At 40.9% G+C, this 21,159-nt stretch overlaps 1 protein-coding gene across 2 annotated transcripts in view; it reads right to left on the bottom strand.

The window, feature by feature from the left end:
- Positions 1 to 21,159, bottom strand: part of tmtc2b (transmembrane O-mannosyltransferase targeting cadherins 2b) — an 86,717-nt gene that overhangs the window by 8,462 nt on the left and 57,096 nt on the right. The window contains exons 3-10 of one of the 2 annotated variants that reach the window (XM_003447120.5): positions 19,459 to 20,305; positions 17,813 to 17,927; positions 17,254 to 17,339; positions 15,473 to 15,657; positions 14,354 to 14,432; positions 8,653 to 8,774; positions 4,061 to 4,142; positions 1,336 to 1,450 (exon numbers count right to left, since the gene is read on the bottom strand). In XM_003447120.5, coding sequence (XP_003447168.1) covers positions 1,336 to 1,450; positions 4,061 to 4,142; positions 8,653 to 8,774; positions 14,354 to 14,432; positions 15,473 to 15,657; positions 17,254 to 17,339; positions 17,813 to 17,927; positions 19,459 to 20,305 — 1,631 coding nt within the window. The remainder of the gene's footprint in view (positions 1 to 1,335; positions 1,451 to 4,060; positions 4,143 to 8,652; positions 8,775 to 14,353; positions 14,433 to 15,472; positions 15,658 to 17,253; positions 17,340 to 17,812; positions 17,928 to 19,458; positions 20,306 to 21,159) is intronic. The other variant, XR_002062952.2, reaches the window with a different exon arrangement.

Raw genomic sequence — 21,159 nt, 5'->3', positions numbered from 1 at the left:
TTTGGGAATCTATGAGGTAAACTGCGAGTGGATAAAGTGCTTGTGTGTATTATAATGTTTGCTTTTCCCAGGGCTGCCTTTGGAAATCTACAGATTGTACTTTACTCTACGACTTCACAGTGTAATTTTTCACTTTCACTGGCATTTGACATGCTCATGGGAAGTACAAGCATGTACCTCTTGGCCTTACTATTGCCCAACTTTTCCTGTCCTACATTCGTAGTGAAAAAAATAAAACTCTTAAAATGAAGCAGATGAAAATTATTAGTTTGAAAGCAAAATAGTCAGAACCAAAAGCCCAAAGGGGTAATAAACAACATTTGCAAATTTGAGAGCTACTGCTCCCCCTTTTAATCTCTTCCCCTCTCCTGTGCAGATTCACTTGTGTCCCCACCAACCGATGGGCTTTCCACATCTATGTCCAAGACAAACACATAAAGAACATGAGCTGTGGAGGGAGTGAGACCCCATGCCAAGCAGGCGGAGATGAGTTCAACTCGAGCGCTGCTTGATGCTCTCTTAGCTGCCAGGAGTCTGGACTCTGGAAGAGGCTCTCTATGCCTGAAACTGCTGGTGGTGAAGATACTACACGATCAGAGGAGGTACGCTGAACATAGCTGAGTGGGAGTGCACTGATGTACTCTTAAGCACAGTAACTTCGCAGATCTCTGGTGAGTCAAGCGAAGCACTTGTCCAAGAGTTATCTCTTTCTTTACAGCTGGCAGTCGTAGTTTTGACAAATATGCAGAGAGTTGCCCACGATGACTAATTAAACAAGGAAATCGCTACACTGGGTAATATAAAGTTGGAGGTTTATTCAGGGGGAGGGGGCACATAGCTGTATTTATACAATCCCACACATGGCTCTCATTCACAAACAACAGTTTGTGGGCTTTCCTGCTTAGCCTCAACAGCTGAACTTTCCACTAATTTGTAATCATGCTTTCAAATATGAGCACCGGCCAGTGGTGGAAGACTGAGACAGAGTGGTATATGTAATTTGAGAGACAGCACTCTGAGATATATAGCAACACTACGCACTAAGATAAACCAGGAGTTCTAGAGCTGGCACTGCAGCAAGAGAAGAGGATTACAAAGTATAGCCAAGTAAATCACTGAGGCTGAGGAATGGTGTAAGCCCCTGGATAAAACGTGCAGACAGTAGACCTCCCTCTCTCATACACAGCTTTCTTTCTACTCAGCCACGGAAAACTGGGCCCACCCATCTCATCTAGGCAGAATAAAATACACGCAGTGTCTTTACGCATGCTCTTGCACTAAGGAAATCATCAAACCTGAAGAAAGAGAAAAAAATCACGCCAATCAAATACATACCTGAGCATGTGGGCTGCATTGAAGACCACATCAAATTCCCCACTGTCAAGGCGTGCAGCTGTCTTTGCCATCTCTGCTGCTTCAAGCAGCCGTGACTCCTCCAACAAAAACTGACCTGGCAGGGCAGAAGGGAACAGCACCATTATTAAAACACTTTGGGATCCCCACAGGGGCACGTAGGGATACACGGCCTCGCAGTGTTTCTTTTGGCCTAGGCAGAGGGACAGACTAGTCTGCCCTTGTGACAATATGATGAAACATTAAATATAAGTGCAGCATAAAATCTCTCCTTGGCCATCTTTCAGACTCATTTGTTCAGATTATCAGCCTTGATAGATCTGTTCCTTTTGGATGAAAATGTTTTCAGCAGGAGGGCTATGTCTTATTACGGGTGCGCCTGCCTTGCAGTTAACCTCTGTGGACCAGCCTAATAAGAGGGGATTATAGAAGCCTGACAAGGCCGTGAAGTGCGGGGTGGACCCCTCGGTAAGAGCCAGGTTTAGGGGGAATTAATACACTGTTGATTTTGGTAAGGTCCACTGCTGTGCCAGGATGCTAAACCACCAAGTGAACCCAAGCGCATTTTTTTAATAACTGTGGATGAAACTGGAGCATTTAGTACAGGACAAGGCAAGAGCTATATTTTAAGTGAGTTTTTAGGCCACAACTGTGCACTAAAAACCTCCAGATCTGTAGTTTTGGAGTGTTTTTGATACATGAAACCAAATCTGTCAGAGACAAACACATCAACTAATAAAACGGACCCGACTTTGATAAACAACAGCTAAAATAATATGCTTTTACTTAAAATATAATAATTTTATCTTTTGCATCATTTCTTAATTGGAGAAAGTATGGCTGTACGACTTTGTCAGTTTAAGCTCATACCCAGAATGTTGGAGGACAGATTTTAAGTTTTTGGGCTTTTTTCTTTCCTTCGAGCAAAACTTCAGGTTTGAACAGGTGAATAAAAAGAACTCGGGCTAAGTAAATAACTTATGTTATTTATGTTGAGTATCCTAACAGTTAAAACTAACATTAATGCTATATTATTTACAGATTATCTTACACAGTGTATAGATAGAGAATTAAATGGGACCAAGACCTGAGCCCTGGGGAACACCACGCGAGGTTTTCATGTGAAAACTAGGCTGGACAAGAAAAAAATAAATAAATCAAAGTTTCTTCAGAGCTTACCACATTTACAAAAAAACCCCAGAAAATGTATGTGTAATAAAACAATATATACACAAGTACACATACTTGCATTTACAAATACGAATATATATGTAAATACACACACGTATGTGCTCAGACAAAACAAAAAAAAGAAAATAAATAAAATAAAACAGAGTCTAAATGACAATTATTAAGTCTGAAATGGAGTAATACTTATTAATCCCTACCCCATGCTCAACATTCTATTGAATCCCACTTGACACTTTTAATTTACTAAGTAGTTGGAAATGCAAGTCTAAACACAAAAGTATCACCTATTAATGCTATTCCCAGGCATATATGACAAAATTCTATAATGGAAGTAATAAATTTACCTTAGTAACCAGCAGAATAGATGAATGAAAGCAATAATCAGCTAACTTCTTCTTTACTTATTACATTTTTTTTTTAAACTAAAATTCAAAAGCCCCAAATGAGGCAGTACACTTCTAATAATGCTGAATGAAACTTGGCAAAAATGACATTGAATAGCTCTTGCAGCACCATTTGTAGCAGGATAGTGTATGCCTTTTTTAATACGAAAGAAAAAGAAACAAGCATTGCTGCCTAAGGCAGGCAAGTGAAAATGATCAAATAAACACAGCTAAATTAAATTCATGATTTTAGTGCACTCTAAGACCTTTTTTGAAGAGTCTTCTTCAGGCCTGAGGACACTCTGTGAAAACTGCAGTCTCAGAAACAAAAACATTTTGAAAACCAAACAACTTAGTCAATCTAAAGTAATGAAAACCGAACAGTATATGATAGATTTTATGCCTGCTGATGTGTTTAGCTGTAAATAGATATATTTATAAATTAAACCATAGCTGTGAACAAGAAATAGAAATTAATGGATGCATATTTTTACTTGGGCTAACAGAAATAAGATAAATGACGTTATATGGATGTTCCATATGAATATTATATCTCCATGTATCATTAGTACCGTTTAGTAATTTCTTGAAATAACACTGTCTCTGTGCTTGGATCAATGCAATCCATATCCTCATTGGCTGGATAATTAACCTACACACACAGTACTCAACAAAATCCCAAACTCCCCATTAACCAATTACCTTAAATGTCACTTGCGACCTGGTGCAAAGATAGTGAGCGAAGCCATCATAAAGAAAGGCTTTAAATGCTTTTACAAACTCAAAGGTACTATGAAAGACATTAAATCCAGGAGGTAATACTGCTGATTAATGGAAAGCTTGAGAAGAGGCATACGCTAAAATTGTCACGTTCGGTACGCCCATCAAATCAGTGAACAATCTAAGGAAATCAACCCTGCTTCCTGTGAGTCTTGACTAATCAAAAAGAATAAAAAAAGAAATGGCAGAAGGGTCAGCCAACACTGTTGCATGAACAATCGGCTAAGGTGTGTAAGTGCCCGTCTTTGCACCAGTGCAGCATGTATGCGTGAAATTACCAAATCAAATATTTGAAATGTAAGAAGAAATCTGGCCTGAGTAAGACTGGAGGAAAAATATATATCTGTGCTTACCATAATGCATGTAGCAGTTTCCCTTTGTGGGATCGAGTTGGATGGCCTTGAGGAAGTACCTCTCCGCTTCTGCTTTCTGCCCCTGAGAGAGATGGATTAAACACAGTGTCATTATTGTTTCAACTGCTCCTCAAAGCTACTCAGTCTAAAAACACCACACTCGACTCAACAGCCAAAATACCTCTGTGTATACCTAATGTCCCTCTTCCAACCACAGACGTACTTTAACAATAAATCTTAACAAATAGACACGAAACACACGGATTGCTACTGTTATTGTGTCAGGCTCATGTGTCATCCCAGAAAAGCAGACACTGTCACGTTTAGCACAGCAGACCAGACAGGGTAAAGTCTCATTCATTAAACAGATTATCTTTGCAAATAGCACTTCCGGAGCATAGTTGCAGATTGTCAGCGTGTGTGGCCTAACTGCTATAAAACAAGACAGTGAGTAGGGAAGCAGGGCAATGGAAAGGAGGGAGGAGAAAACAGAAAGGCTTGTGTCTATAGTGCGTTTAGCCTCAAGTACAGGTGTACTGCACACAAACACGTTTGATTTTTGATTTATTTTTGTTTTTATGTTCCAGAAAGAATCCATACCGGAGGGGGGGCGAGCATAATATGATGAGAAGAAGACACACTGAAGCCCTGTGGACTGCAAAAGCTTCCTCAGGCCCTTTACACTGTGACATGTAACCAATCACAGCTCTAACAGAACCGAGCAGCTGGCCAATAGAAGTGCCAACTGGGACTCTGACACATCGCTGATCTCAGTTGGGCACCAGATGTCATCTGATCAACAATTAACCCTGTGCACTCATCAATAAAAGCTGATGCATTAATAATGCAGCCATCAGTATGCATTTTAGAGAGAGATTAAGCCTTTCATGAATAATATATACATGTTCTTAAGTTGGAGTTGTACCAGACTAATATACTAAGGCATTACTGGATTATGCAAAGCCAGTAAAAACAACCTGAATGAGTGTGACACTTAGTGCATAACTTTAATTCAGTCGTACGGAAGGAATGGGCCCTATATCGTATTAATGACAGCAGACTTCATTTTCAGTGAGCGGTAGATTCAATAAATACAGAAATTTCTAATGTAAACATCTGAGTGTAGTTTCCATTGATGCTGCAGAAAATTAAGCCTGTGCCAAGGATACGTTTAACAGAGCTGATTGTGTCCAAGTTCCATTCTGAAAAGCATCACTTCTGTGTATTTTTATTCCTATATTCACAGATGGAGGAAAGCAAACATTTTACCAGAAGCTGCTTTTTACAACAAAGACCTACAGTTATTAAACCTCAACAGCTTAAACTTTGACAGACTGAAATGGGTTTTAGTTCTAAGTGCATGAAAGATGTGGACTGTGACACATTAAGAATATTAACAGAGACCATACACAGAATAAGCTAGATGTTGGTAGGACCACAAAATGTAACAACTTTTTTCTTTTTTTATAATTTGTTAAAAACTCATTTGTTATAGGTCAAAATTAATAACTATGCTACCTTTTTTAGTTTCGCTGAAGATCCCCTTAATCAAGCAACAATCTCTTTTTTCATCTTTTGGATTAGAAGCTATGATTATGAGTGGCAATAATTCTGGGATAACTACTGAATAGCTTTCATCTAAGGTATGACCAATGCAGCATGAGAAAGGGATGGAAGGAACCCTGTCTATAAATGATGACTGTACTCTGTTTATTACTCCAGTAAACATATCACTTCACTGGTTATTGTAAAACAGGCAATAAAGCAGGATGTGCTTTAGGACATGAGCTAAAGGTGTAACCAAGTTGCTGCCATATGGAGATGTCGTATCTTGGCTTTCTCAGCCAACAAAAAGATACTTTGATGTGGCTGTTTAGGTTTAATGTTAAGCAGAATTTATTTAAAGTCTGTTTGTCATTGTCCAACACTAGTTTAGCATGCAAACATACAAACGTCTGCTAAGTACATGTGAATACAGTTTTGTCGGATATCTACTTATTATGCGAGGCTACTCATTGTGTAATATTCTCCCGTTTGTCGCACACTCGCTGAGCTCATTTGTGCACGCCTCACACCTCAAATCTCCTGATAACATTGGGCGAACTGCAGATGTATCCCTGGCTCTGTGAGTGTCGAGGTTATTATGGATGAAACCTGTATTGTATTAGTTGTGGAAATGACAACTGAATGACTGAATCCAATATTGCGAGCATTATAATTATAATTATGCACAACCAACAACACATCCTGCTCCTTTAGGGTGTCAGTGGAGGTGCAGGGGGGTCAGCAGGGCTGAGAATGCAATACTGATCTGTGCGATTAACTCTCCCTTTCTTCCCCTGTTTGTCCTTGTCACCATCCACACCATCTCTTTGCTCTCTGCGCCTCAGCAGCCACAGAAAGGCTCGCTCCGCCACCCACCACTCACCCTTCTCTGACCCTGCTGCTAAACCTTATATTGCGGCCTCTCCCAGAGGGATTTGAACCTCAAAGTCCCTGACAGCATCTGAAGTGTCTTCATCACTCACAGTTGTTGCACAGGGAGGACAGAGGTGGGAGATGACAGACGGCTGCTCTTCCTGCACTGCTTTGGATCATACTTAAACGCCGGGGTCGGTACATATTAAACGACAGCCTGTTTTCACGGGTAACATTTTTCTGACACATTTCAATAAAATCTTTCAGAAATGCCTTTAAAGAATAGAGTCACTGTAAGCTTATCCAAGTAACTTAGATCCCTTCTTTGATCGCACTTTCATTTGCACTCAAGGGATCACAAGGGTTCAAGACCCCTAAACCATCCATCATGGTCAGAGAGCTACAGAGATTTATCCCTGAAGATTTGAACTCTACTTTCCCCCAAATCAATAACACTTTCCTAAATAAAATGAGTTTCTCCTCACAGCTCACAGACTTCTTCTCTGAATCAACTTTACCAAGTCTTAATACTCTCCTTTAAAGTATTGAGTTATTCCCTAAAAACCGTCCTTGCTGATGGGATTTGGTTCCATTGAATTTTTCACAGGAATCATGTCAACTTAATAAGTGAGTTTTATCTGCGTTGCCAGTTGATCTATTCTTTCAGCTGGAAACTAGTCAGCGGACAGAACGGCAAATCAATCTACCGCCAGTGTGCAGAGGACTAATAATAATGATCCACAACTGTACAGCACTTCAGCAATTCAGATGAAAGACAGTTTGTGGTTTTTCTGAAGACTCTAAAAATGCAGAAGCAGTCGGCCCATCCAAGCCTACAATCTGTACAAAACACACTAAGAAAAAGACACATTCTTTGTTTTTTTCTTTAGGGGTATATGCCAAACTATTTCCTGGCTGGGTTCAGTAACTTTTGGCACATAAAAATCTTATAACACCACAAAGTGTGGTTTTTACACCTCAGTTTTTGTATGGATTAAACAGCCCAAAAATAACGTGTTAATTAGTGATCCTCAGAGCCAAGCTTTTTATTTCCAATTCATGTGCTATGCTATGCTCACTAGCTACTGGCAGTAGCCGGTGCCATACAGATATATAAGTGGTAACTGACTTCAAGTTTATTTCCAAGGCTTCTGGTTTTATATGTGTTGACACAAAAAAGGCTAACATTATGTCTAAAAACTGTGGAAAAATTGGTTTGCTTGTTAAATTCCTCCACCTATCAGTGAGGATATTCACAAAATGATGATTGAGGAAAAACTATAAATGAAACAAACTTGAAAAGAATTCTGTTTCCATGAAGGAAATAAAAAGGGCCAGGGCCAGGAAGAGTGCAGCCGTTTGCTGGAAATCCAGATATCACTGCTGCAGGCTCCTCTCATTAGGGCCCAGGCAGTGGACGAAAGGGGTGTCTGCTGATCACAAGGCCTCCACCCTTTGTTTGACCTTCTACGCAAGCCTCTATCTGATTTGTTTATTTGTTTTCTGACAGTCCTTTTCAGATCTGACTACTTTGTTTCTCAGCTCTTTTCCAAGTATGTATGTCTTGCTGCAGTCTATCACCGAACGACTGCACGACTCCGCCGCAAGACCAGCTCCTCGTAAACTCAAGGACTCTGGAAACTGCTCCTGTCCCTGAGAGGCCTCCATTTTTTTTTTCATTAGTAAAACACAAGACAGGTGTCACTTTCATTTGCTGACCTGGAAGATGCCGGGCAGTGTTAGCTTTCTTTCCATATAGTGTAGAGATTCGAGTGCTTTCTAGGCAGTTGATTAAGGATACTGTTGTAGTAGCTTTTAAATCCAGTAACACATTAAAGAGGCAAACGTGGAGGCACGACAAAATCAGGAAGTCATTTCATTTGATTAAACTTTACAGAGAAGCTAAAATGACCCTGATGACATCAGTGTGTTTGTTTTGCCCTGAAACTTGACGTATTTGCTCCAAAGCAAAGGAAGATGCTATAAAACAGCAAAAGTAGAAATGAACGTGTCGGCTAAATTAATCTCATAAACCAAACCCTAAATGTGGGACACACCTTTAAATAATAAAGTTGGTCGCAGGGTAGTGTTTAATCAGAACATTCACTACAACTTATGATAGCAAATTGAATGGAAACACAGATAAGGGAGGATCAAAACAAAAACAACGTTACCGTCATTGCGAGAAGTTTTCCATAAGTGAGGTGTGCAGGAATGTGGTCTGGCTTGGCTCGCAGCGATTCTCTGTACCAGAACTCAGCCTCAGTCAGCTTACTCAGTCTAATGTAGGCCTCCCCTGTCATGGCAAAGACAGCGTCACACGAGGGATCAAATCAAAAAAGTGTCCGAGGTTAAAACATCACACAGCTGTCTTTTATTCTTTTGAGGATTTTTATTACAGGGCGGCAACAAATTCAGACTATAATCCAGTCATCAAACTTAATGATTTTTCTTCTGGCACTTTCATCATATTTTAAACATATGGAGCAATAAGAGGCTTTGGAAGATGTTGCAATTGCTTAAACATGTCAGATTCATACTGAAGAAATTATTGTTGCTCTTATTTCAGGGTTTTTCCTGAAGTAATTCATTTCAGCAAAGTGTGCTTGATTATTACATTTCGGCATAGCAGAAATTCACCGTAATGCTTACAGAACAATAGGACAAGATTTCTCCTGTTGTCCTCCTTCACTCTTCCTGACCTGTCAGACATCATCTGATACCTCCCCCCACTGCCACATCTGACCCTCTGCCTGCTAAAGCAACACCTGAAATAACAACACTATCCAGCAACCCTCGCATGGGTGGAAAAAAACTGACTGGCTGGTAATGCAACACAGTTAAAATCAACATCAGGATGTATTTAGGGGGAAAGTGTGAATAAATCCCACTTGTTAAAATATGACTTGTAATATGGTTTATATTTCAATCTACAACAAGTCTTATGAACTGCCAAATGACTGAAAGAGTTGTTTAGACAAGAGGAGACTGAGGTTTGAATTCAGTGGGGATTCAGATTAATCGCTTTACTGAAAAGATAAGCAACAGGTGACATACGCCTGAGCACAGCCTTTTAGTCTTATGAAAACACACCACCTCCCTCTTCACCCACGACTGCAGACCTGCTGATGGTTCTAACACCATCATTAAGTTTGCAGATGACACCACGGTGATTGGCCTCATCAGCGACAACGATGAGACCGCCTACAGGGAGGAGGTGGATCATCTGGCTGAGTGGTGCGACACAAACAACCTGCTGCTTAACACCGAGAAGACCAAGGAGCTCATCGTGGACTACAGGAGGAATGCTGACCCACATCCACCCATCCACATTAAGGGGACAGCTGTGGAGCGTGTGAGCAGCTTCAAGTTCCTGGGAGTCCACATCTCCGAGGATCTCACCTGGACAACCAACTGCTCCAAGCTGGTCAAGAAGGCTCACCAGCGCCTCTTCTTCTTGAGGACTCTGAGGAAGAACCACCTGTCCTCAGACATCCTGGTGAACTTCTACCGCTGCACCATCGAGATCATCCTGACCAACTGTATAACAGTCTGGGACGGAAACTGCTCCGCCTCGGACCGGAAGGCGTTGCAGAGGGTCGTGAAAACTGCCCAGCGCATCGCCAGAGCACCACTTCCTGCCATAAAGGACATCTACAGGAAGCGGTGTCTGAAAAGGGCTGGGAAAATCATCAGAGACCCCAGTCACCCATCACATGGACTCTTCACCCTCCTGCCCTCTGGGAGGCGCTACAGGAGCCTCCGGACTAAGACCACCAGGTACCGGAACAGCTTCTTCCCCACAGCTGTCAGACTCCTGAACTCTGCCTCCTGACATCTGACCCACGTTAAACTCATGGACTGAACATACACACACCCACAACCACTAGCACTTTATCACTATCACAATTATCCTAACTGCACTACTGTATAGTTCTGTGTGAATATCATTCTGTACATATGATAATTTTTCAATCCTACAACTGTTTATAACTTGCATAGTTCACATTTCTGTATAACTGTATATCTCAGATTTCTGTATAGTTTTTATTTCATATTTATATCCTGTTCATAGCCTGTACATAGCTTGTACTCACTACAGCCTGTACATACTTATAGTTATAGAATATTCATAACATACTTCACACCGTGTACATTATAACATACATAATAGACCCATTTCTGTAATATACTTACACATCTATATTATTGCTAATATATATTGTAATATATCTATATCACGGCTAAAGCACTTTCTGGATGGATGCAAACTGCATTTCGTTGCCCTGTACCTGTGACATGTGCAATGACAATAAAGTTGAATTCTATTCTATTCTATTCTATAAGTGATAACGCTACACAGTGATACCTCTTTCACAGAGACGTATGCATGCATGCACGTAAAGGGGATTCAGCTGAAATAGTTACTGTAAAGAGAAGCACAAGGCTTAAATTAATAATTAATTATATATTAATTTTATTCCAAAACATGTAAACATACTGTATTATCTCATGTTATATAGTGTAGTGGTTTACACATTTGGTTAACAAGTGAAAGATCCCTGTTTTGATGGTGAGAGGAGCCAAAAATCCCTTTGGGGTTGTGTCAGGTGTAAAAATCCAACATGCAGCGCTACCTGCTGCAGCGATCCCTTGTGAATAAGCCGAATGTAGCTTCTGTTGTTCTACCATGAGAGCCTCATGCTGCATGTTTCAGTGTGTGTTTCCATCATACAGGGAGTGCAGAATTATTAGGCAAATGAGTATTTTGTCCACATCATCCTCTTCATGCATGTTGTCTTACTCCAAGCTGTATAGGCTCGAAAGCCTACTACCAATTAAGCATATTAGGTGATGTGCATCTCTGTAATGAGAAGGGGTGTGGTCTAATGACATCAACACCCTATATCAGGTGTGCATAATTATTAGGCAACTTCCTTTCCTTTGGCAAAATGGGTCAAAAGAAGGACTTGACAGGCTCAGAAAAGTCAAAAATAGTGAGATATCTTGCAGAGGGATGCAGCAGTCTTAAAATTGCAAAGCTTCTGAAGCGTGATCATCGAACAATCAAGCGTTTCATTCAAAATAGTCAACAGGGTCGCAGGAAGCGTGTGGAAAAACCAAGGCGCAAAATAACTGCCCATGAACTGAGAAAAGTCAAGCGTGCAGCTGCCAAGATGCCACTTGCCACCAGTTTGGCCATATTTCAGAGCTGCAACATCACTGGAGTGCCCAAAAGCACAAGGTGTGCAATACTCAGAGACATGGCCAAGGTAAGAAAGGCTGAAAGATGACCACCACTGAACAAGACACACAAGCTGAAACGTCAAGACTGGGCCAAGAAATATCTCAAGACTGATTTTTCTAAGGTTTTATGGACTGATGAAATGAGAGTGAGTCTTGATGGGCCAGATGGATGGGCCCGTGGCTGGATTGGTAAAGGGCAGAGAGCTCCAGTCCGACTCAGACGCCAGCAAGGTGGAGGTGGAGTACTGGTTTGGGCTGGTATCATCAAAGATGAGCTTGTGGGGCCTTTTCGGGTTGAGGATGGAGTCAAGCTCAACTCCCAGTCCTACTGCCAGTTTCTGGAAGACACCTTCTTCAAGCAGTGGTACAGGAAGAAGTCTGCATCCTTCAAGAAAAACATGATTTTCATGCAGGACAATGCTCCATCACACGCGTCCAAGTACTCCACAGCGTGGCTGGCAAGAAAGGGTATAAAAGAAGAAAAACTAATGACATGGCCTCCTTGTTCACCTGATCTGAACCCCATTGAGAACCTGTGGTCCATCATCAAATGTGAGATTTACAAGGAGGGAAAACAGTACACCTCTCTGAACAGTGTCTGGGAGGCTGTGGTTGCTGCTGCACGCAATGTTGATGGTGAACAGATCAAAACACTGACAGAATCCATGGATGGCAGGCTTTTGAGTGTCCTTGCAAAGAAAGGTGGCTATATTGGTCGCTGATTTGTTTTTGTTTTGTTTTTGAATGTCAGAAATGTATATTTGTGAATGTGGAGATGTTATATTGGTTTCACTGGTAAAAATAAATCATTGAAATGGGTATATATTTGTTTTTTGTTAAGTTGCCTAATAATTATGCACAGTAATAGTCACCTGCACACACAGATATCCCCCTAAAATAGCTAAAACTAAAAACAAACTAAAAACTACTTCCAAAAACATTCAGCTTTGATATTAATGAGTTTTTTGGGTTCATTGAGAACATGGTTGTTGTTCAATAATAAAATTATTCCTCAAAAATACAACTTGCCTAATAATTCTGCACTCCCTGTATTGTAGCTACATAATAACAAAACTCCCATCAACAACAGAGTGGATTAGGCAGCATTACACCAAGCTTACCATTTCCATTCGGTCACAATGAAAACCTCTGTGTGTAAAATTCCTACACTGGTCGTTTTTTAAAAATATATACTGAATTATTAGTTTGAAGGTTAATAAATAATCAGCGTGTTTATATAGAGGATTATCTAACCTGCAGTGATTTATAGCTGATCCAAGGCGCTAAGCTGTTTAAAAATGCACATATTGGTCCGTTTTGACGCGACCTCTTCCTATATTGATTGGCTTAAAAGCAGCCAAATTACTTGACTCCATTTCCTGGCAGCAGACCTCTGTACCTCTGAGATTAGCACAAACATTAACGTGCAATTAGAAGTGACATCAAATCCAAGGAGCTGAAAACCAGCTCCTCGGAGTGGAACATTCCTCAGCCAACCAGAAAGAGCTGGAGCGAGACCAGCAGGGTACAGATTACCACCCAGGTCCGCCTCTGATGAAAGCTTCTGCTCCTTGGCGTCTGACAAACAGCATGAGAGCAGTGCAGTGAGTGAAACTGAAAATAGATATGAGCAGGTGTGCCAAATGTGCAAATCAGCTCAGCGAGGAAACAACGCTAAGCTGCAGAAATCACAGATCTGTGGCTCGGTGCCTCCATTACAGGCGCAACGCTGCTCCTTAATGGGGCCTGAAGCTTTCATCAACATTTTGACATAATCTCAGGAGCTCCGTCACATTGCATTTTGCCAACACATAAGCAAACCTGTGGCACTGCCTAGTCTGGATTACTTATTGTTCCAGGTTTTCTCTGTGTGTGTGTATAAGTAGCTTTGTGTGTGTGTGTGTGTGTGTGTGTGTGTGTGTGTGTGTGTGTGTGTGTGAGAGAGAGAGAGAAAAACAAGCAGGAAGGGCAGAGAAAAAAGAAAAAGCAATGGAGTGAACAGATATAATGAGCCTGAAAGCAGCTGTTCTACAGCTGTAACGTAACAAGCTGGGTTGCTCTTGCAGTGAAAAGCATCTGTTTAACATGACACTGTAAAGCTTCCGGTTGTCTACTTAAACCTCTGTCTAACTGTATGAATCAGATCAGCTGTCTCACACACTGCCTTCGTTCATTTAAATTAGTAAAGTTTGCTTCACATGTATTTATTTTAACTTTTGTTTTTGACCAAAAAAATAAATCTCAGCAACGCCAACAGAAATCCTGGTTTTGGTTCATATTACTCATTTTTATGACACCGTGCCTTACAAATATTTTTTCTTTCTTTATTTTTACAGGATATTATAGACCTGAATAGTGATTTTTTGAAGTTTTCATGTTTGGATTTTTATTGCCTTTTATAGTAGCCTGCTCCGGAAATCTCATCTTTAATTTTTATGCAAGGAATAAAGAAATAGAGTCAAAAACAATACACAATATGCAGGAAGTACACGGCCTTTGTACTTTTCTTGTGTTTTGTGAAGCAGAAATGTGTGATGACCAGCTGATAATACCTCCACAGACTTTTTTCTTCCACAGTAAAAACAGTATCTATTATGCTCGTGGTCCTGAAACACGAGCAGCTCTTACCCATCATGTTGTAGAGGCTCTGCGGTGCAAACTGTCTCGGCATTTTCTGTATTGCTTCTTTAAACACAGAGAGGGCCTCCTGCGAATGAAACAAACGAAAAAGAAGGTTTGGGACATTTGCATTAGAGAGCACAGAGACCCCGCTAGAGAAGCCGGCTCTGGGGTAACTCGTCATTCCTCCCGTGCAGCCGGGGCCATGACAATATGAATACACAGCGTGGAATTGGGGGTCGCCAGAAGGCTGCTTCATACAGAGCTGAGCACAAAGGCTCTATCCTCAGTGTCACGGCTGTTAAGACAACTAGAGCCGTGTCGCTTGTTGACTTTAGCATGTATAATGTGTTGGTCCAGCAAGTCACCTCAGACTCCCTCAGAGTTTAAATGGCAGAAGGACCTGAGAGTATTTTATTGCTGAAGCAAATGTTGTGGTTAGAGGTCAGAGGAAGTGGGAATGCTCTGTTCCTCAAGGATGCCAACAATTTAAAAAGGCCTTTATTGAATCGGCCGTACTACCACTTCATTCCTGATTGAATCAGCAGCATCAGTGCGTTTTTCAATATAATTGTACAGCAACTGGAAAACCAGTTACTTTAGCCAGCACTGGAGGTCTTTTGGGGCATGAAAGAGAAAATTTGTTAGAAACAGCCTGAGGAGGATCTGCACATACGCTTTGTCCCCTATGACTGAGACCATTTTGTAACATGTCCATATAAAAGTAAGCTTTTTTTTTTTAGTTTCCCCAAAAGGCTGCTTGGGTAACTGCCTGCATTTTGTCTCAGTTCACTGTGGTATGAAATTTTCCAACATGTACGTATGCAGAGGAGTACTGTTTCATCTCCCATGGTAGCAATGGATCTGTTTGTTAGACAAATATATAAAACAAAACACAAATATGGGACAACAAAAGATTTATATTACTGGAAATGCAATCAAGACATTTCCTTTTCCTGTTTCAGGGGCGGGATTTGGGGGGGATTGTAATTCACGAAAATAAAAAACAGTATTCTTGTCTCCACTTGGTGTATTTTATTGTATCCTTAACTTTTATTATGACATGCTATAAGGTTATTATTGCCTTAAATATTTTCTTAGCATACGAGATCTGCAATCTGTCATTACCTCCTGGTGTCCCTGTTCGTGGAGCAGTTTGCCCAGGTTGTACAGGCAGCTTGTGACTGAGCTCTTGTGGGCGTGAGGGTCCTTCAAATTCTCATCTGGGATGTCAGCACAGGTCAGGAAAGTGCGTTTGGCCTCATCTAGGCGACCCTGATTCATCAGGATTATGCCTGTGTTCAAGTAGGCTGCTGTTGGGATCAAACGAAACACAAACAGAAAGCTTAGACTGTTGCTGTCGCTTCACTCGATTGATAAAAGCTCTTCCTTTGCTCAGTGATAATTGTCTTTACAACGATAAACTGGCATCAGACGCTCCAGTCACAGTGATATCAAGCGATAATGCACATAAGATTGTAGTGTGGATCATTTATCTGGGATCCAGGATTCCTTCTCCCAACAAAGTCCTTGTTTTTGTGTGTACAGCCTCCGTTGATTTGAAGCAACGGCTAAAAAAATCATTTTCATATGAATTTCATTAAACCACTGTTGATGCTTTTCCAGCTTTACTGTATGTTTGATATTTGCACACGTCCCGCGGGATACTTTGAATGTATGTTAAACTTTCTCTTGAACGGTCAAAGACGGCATCTAATGATCAATACGCAGCTGAAGGGTAATTAGTCTCTGTAGACCTTCTTCTCTAAACAACTCCCTGTCAAGTCTGACTGCTGGAATAAATTAACTTGAAACAGGAGATCAATCTGGACATATCAATTCAAAAACAAATGGCTGGGAATCAAATTCTTTTTCATTTTTTCCCCTCCAACGTCCTTGAAATTCATGATCCTGATGCTTATAATGTTTTACTCCTCACTCTTCCACCTTACAACAATTTTACCCATTCTGCTTAGCGTTGTGCATTTGGTGGTAAATATCTAAACCCTTTTCCCAACGACAGGCTCTGCAGACGATGGAGGACAGATAAGAAAAACACAGAGACAAAGGAAAACTTTTCCAATTTCGTCACCCTCCAATAAATGATTCTCTCTCTCAAAAAAGTGACACAAATCAATAGTGCTTTATCAAAGAATGGGATAAATGTGCATGTCAAGTATAAATGTGACAGTTTGGCCCAGTTAGCTCCCAATTAGCCGGTGAGTAATGGTGTAACCTTGAAAAAACACACATTAGCTGCCACATTCTCATTCTGCCTTCAAAACGTGTGCTGCTTAGGGTAATTAATTAACCTTGTTATCAGCGTTAACAGATTGGATAATTGCACGCTGAATGGAAATTTTCTAGTCTAACTGTGATCTTGATTAGGTGTATAATTAATCTGGGGAATAAAGGAAGAGACTTTCAAGATTGTCTGTTTATCTGTCACTGATTGATGCGCAGAACAACGGGGAGCTAATTTATTTCATGATCAGGTAAGAATGTGAGTGATTTACACTAATCAGGGAGCAAAGAAATATGACAAAAGAAATGGAAAAAACTGCAAAGAACTCGTGGTGAGAAGAAGAGACAAAGAAGAGGAGGACAGGACAATGGAGAGAAAAATACGTAAATGAAATGTACAAAGCAGGAATAAAATAAGCAGAAGCACCATGGCTTCAATCATAATAAATCACTTAATGTTTATGCTTTATCTGTGGACATATCGGGCTTTGAAACCAGTCGCACAGCTGCACCGAAGGTTTAATTCAGCTGTACACACACTGGCCTTTGCCACCTCTTCCCTTCCCTTCACATAACCGCAGCCAGTGTTCGCTGTTGCCTGGACACAGCACAACCACGACCACAAGTGCTGGAGATTGTCAATAAAAAAGGAGAGCTGTACTTACAAGCCAGAGTTGGCCGGCTCCCAATGGCCAGCTTATAGTAGTGAAGTGCCTCTGAGAACTTGTTGCTCTCCTGTAGCAGCAAACCACTGGAGCAGACAAAAGAAAAGACAGTTCTGACAATTTAGAGCTTTAAAAACTCTAAAGAGGAGATCGCTTCAGTTAAAAGCCTCTGTTATGATTAAACACGAACATCAGCCAGCTGATAAATGTGAAGGGAACAGTTTCGCAAACCACAGACATTTGATCACACTGTGAGTGTTGGCCGGTGTTTTGTGTTTTCCCCTCAGACTAAAACAGCATCATTAATAATGCTGTCAGGCGGACAGCACCCCGGGGAATTGAAAACAAGACGGCACTTCCTCTGAGAGGAGCTCTGATCAATGTACACATGAAAACGGAGAGTTTTTCCAATCGTTCATTCATGTTCTTAAGACAATGAGATGGTTATAAATGCACAGTAGCATCAACAGATTAAAAACAGACAAACAAATAAAAAATCTGGGGCCAATATTTGAAGAAAATATTGAATGCAACAATAAGTGTGATTAAAAACACTCACAGGTTATAGAGCATGTCAGCCATGTTGCTGCGGTAATACAGGGCATTTCTGTAAGCCTGCTCTGCCCTCTCCATCTTTCCCTGGCTCTTCAAGACATTTCCAAGGTTCCCCCATGCTGACGGGTCACAAAGGATCACAAAAGAAGAGGTTAATCAAAAGAAAAAGAAAAAAGTCGGTGAATTATAACAGCAGGAGGAACATTTCTATGGCAAGTAATCATTTTCTTTTGTTATTCACAGCCTCATGCTGCCATGGCTTCAGTGCCTTTTAACCTCTGAGGAGGACGTTGTTCTGCAGCAGCTGGCATACCAAGACAGTACTGGTGAAGAGAGATGGCACACCGGGGGAGCTTTGTGTATAAACCACCAGTTTTTCCAGTGTGTATGAAAAGAAGACCACCACAGCGCCATTGAATAGCTAACGGCATTAAATAGCAAAGAGCAGTAACTGACAGGAGATGTAAGGCTGCCAAGATGTTTTGTACATATTGTGCAGATACTCTGCAGTGTGAAAATACATCCAGAAAACATGAACTAAGTAATAAATACGAAGAGAAAAGGGTACAATAATGGGATTTTATGCTTAATGGCAGCGTGCAACATTAGCTTCTCTTCAATTTGCTTTGGAATAATTTATAAAGTGTACAGTATTAAAAATAAAAGACTATTATGACTCAAAAGATGAGCCTAATGAGGTGCATGCTGCTCTAAATGTGTAAGAGTGGAATATTTTAACCTTGAGGTATTGTTCCTTTTCTCCTCTCTACTACTCATTCAATAGAAAGATAAAATCTATTAATGGGTGGTTACACTGCTGTAATGTGCAGCTTTTATAACTCACAACTGTTTAGTGTAACAGGAAAAAACATAAAAGCTTTCTTCATTCACCTATCCAGTTATGAATGCTTGTGAAAAAAGTGTCTTAGACATTCTGTGTATTCAGAATCTCACACTTTGAACAATCCAGTGTGTGTGTGTGTGTGTGTGTGTGTGTGTGTGTGTGTGTGTGTGTGTGTGTGTGTGTGTGTGTGTGTGTGTGTGTGTGAGAGAGACTGGGCTCTTTTCTCATCTCATATTAACTTTATTGAATGTGAGTCGTGGACATTTCTGCTACTTGGTTCGGCTGATGGCCTGCCAAAACAAACAGCTGTCATGCCTCAGCGCCGCTGCAGAATCTGAAAGGGAAATTAGCTAACGCAACATGCCCTTCTGCTGCTTTGTGGGGCCCTGTCCTGCTTCTCCGCTCAGCAGCTCCAAGAGCTTCGGTTTGGATAGGAATCAGTGTCTGATGACCTTTAATATGAAGCTTTAGAATATTTGATCTTTTACTGAAGGTGCCAGTCACAGATGGTGCCTTTCCAATTAAACAGATTGCATGCCAAGTATAAGAAAAGTGTCAGATCAAAAAGTACAGCTCTGTTGTATTCCTTAGAATAATAGTAGACTCGTAAGAATATTGAGAATTAACATGTGTTATTTGAGTTATTCAGGATGATAGCAAACTGATGGACGGTGCACATAATCAAATTCAAAACCTCGCCTAAATATTTGCTTTGAATTATTCAGACAAATAAATATAATGGTTGCATATAAAGTGCGTATGATTTTACATGTTTACATATATACGAATAAAGGCACACATCTTACCTTTAGCAGGATTGACATAAATCCCTGACTTGTAGAGCATTTCTTCATTTTGCCAGTCCTGGTTCCTCAAAACTGTTTTGACACCAAAAAATAGAACCAGTGCTGCGCTGGAGTACACCAACATTGTTCTGGATGATCTGCGCCGTAGTCGGATGTAGAGGGACCTGATCCCCACTGCAACCAGCAGGCAAAAGCCCATACTCGGGATGTACAGTACTCGCTCGGCTATCACAAATCCCACATAGAAAAACAAGTTTGTGGCAGGTAGAAAAGGGATAGCCAGGAGGCCCAGTGAGAACACCACAACATTTTCAGTGGTAGGTAGAGGAGTCCTGCTCTCATAGTGCTTTTTGGTGCCATTTTGCGTATTATTTATGTGAGCATCCGTATTGGAATTGTTCACGTGCTCATAATCATTATAACTGTAACTGTGCCCATTACTGTTCCCATTTCTGCCATTGGTGTAATGATGCACTTTGCCATTAGTGTCCTTTCCCCTGGGTGCACGATGTGTCCACAAGCCGAACCAAGCAAGCAACAACAGACCAGAATAGAAGACTACTGTATGAAAGTTCCTCCAGTCAGCAAGGCTCCTGATCAGAGGAACGGCATCCATCGACCAATCGAAACTTAGTGTGTCTGGGCAGAGGAGGAGCCAGAAGTTAACAGCAGGAAGGTAGAAGAAGGTCAGAGTCCTGGTGATGAGCGAGGGCGAGTCAGCCGCTGGGTTGTCAGAGTTGGAGAAGTTTGGAGGTTTGTTGCCCATCCAGTAGAAGCGACAGGCCAATAGGAAGAATCCCCACGCTGCCAGCACAAACACGTTCAGCAGCAGGTGGGCGTTCTTCCTCTGAAAGACAAAGAAAACCAAAAGCAGAGATTATACCTTCAATCTGCAGGAAAGGAAAGTAGGAAATGACTGTGTTATAAAATATACTGCAAACATAAAAGGCTCACACCGCAACTGCTTTCTCAGCGGCTGCATATTTACGACTCTCAGACCTTTACTTTCACTTTGACCCAGACCAACGAGTGGAATAATAGAATCGCTACTTTGTGGCCTCCACTACAGACGCAGCGAGTCATCGGAAAGTGAATGATTCAATAACCATTTCTAAAGTGTTGACTCGACGGAGCAGCTTTGAAATGTGTTTAATCAAAATCTTCAGTTGTGCTTCCACAGAAAGCTGTGAAATAAAAGCAATTAAGTTTTGTGACACCTTTTTCCTTTCTTTGAACTTTATGCCTTCCAAGAGGAGGAACACCACATAAAGTTTTATTAAAGCAGGAACATTAACACTGTGTCAGTTTGTGAATTTTTCAAAATAAAGGTGACCTTGCATCCTAACGTTCTATTTATGGCCTTTGCAGACATAACAAAATAAACACAACTATATAAACTCCATTCATCGTGTTATAGGCTTAATATTAAACACTTTCCCTAATGTTGTGTGGGAATGCTGATGCAATATTTATAGCGTGTTTGGTTGTTTAATCATTTGCTGGCACAGCGTTGAAGAAAGACTGGCTCTGTTTCTCCACGAGCCTGTTCCAAAGTTAGGACCAACCAACCTTTTTTATGTGCTAATGTTGGAAAGTCTAACTTAAAAAACATGTTTGTGTCCTACAGTAGAAACCTGTACACGGCCTGGAAATAAAATTAATAAAAAACTGAAAATATTATTTCAGACCCCAAAAGCAAAT

The sequence above is a fragment of the Oreochromis niloticus genome, linkage group LG7 (genome assembly GCF_001858045.2).
Source record: "Oreochromis niloticus isolate F11D_XX linkage group LG7, O_niloticus_UMD_NMBU, whole genome shotgun sequence".
Lineage (NCBI taxonomy): Eukaryota > Metazoa > Chordata > Actinopteri > Cichliformes > Cichlidae > Oreochromis > Oreochromis niloticus.
This window is presented reverse-complemented; position numbering and strand designations above follow the sequence as displayed.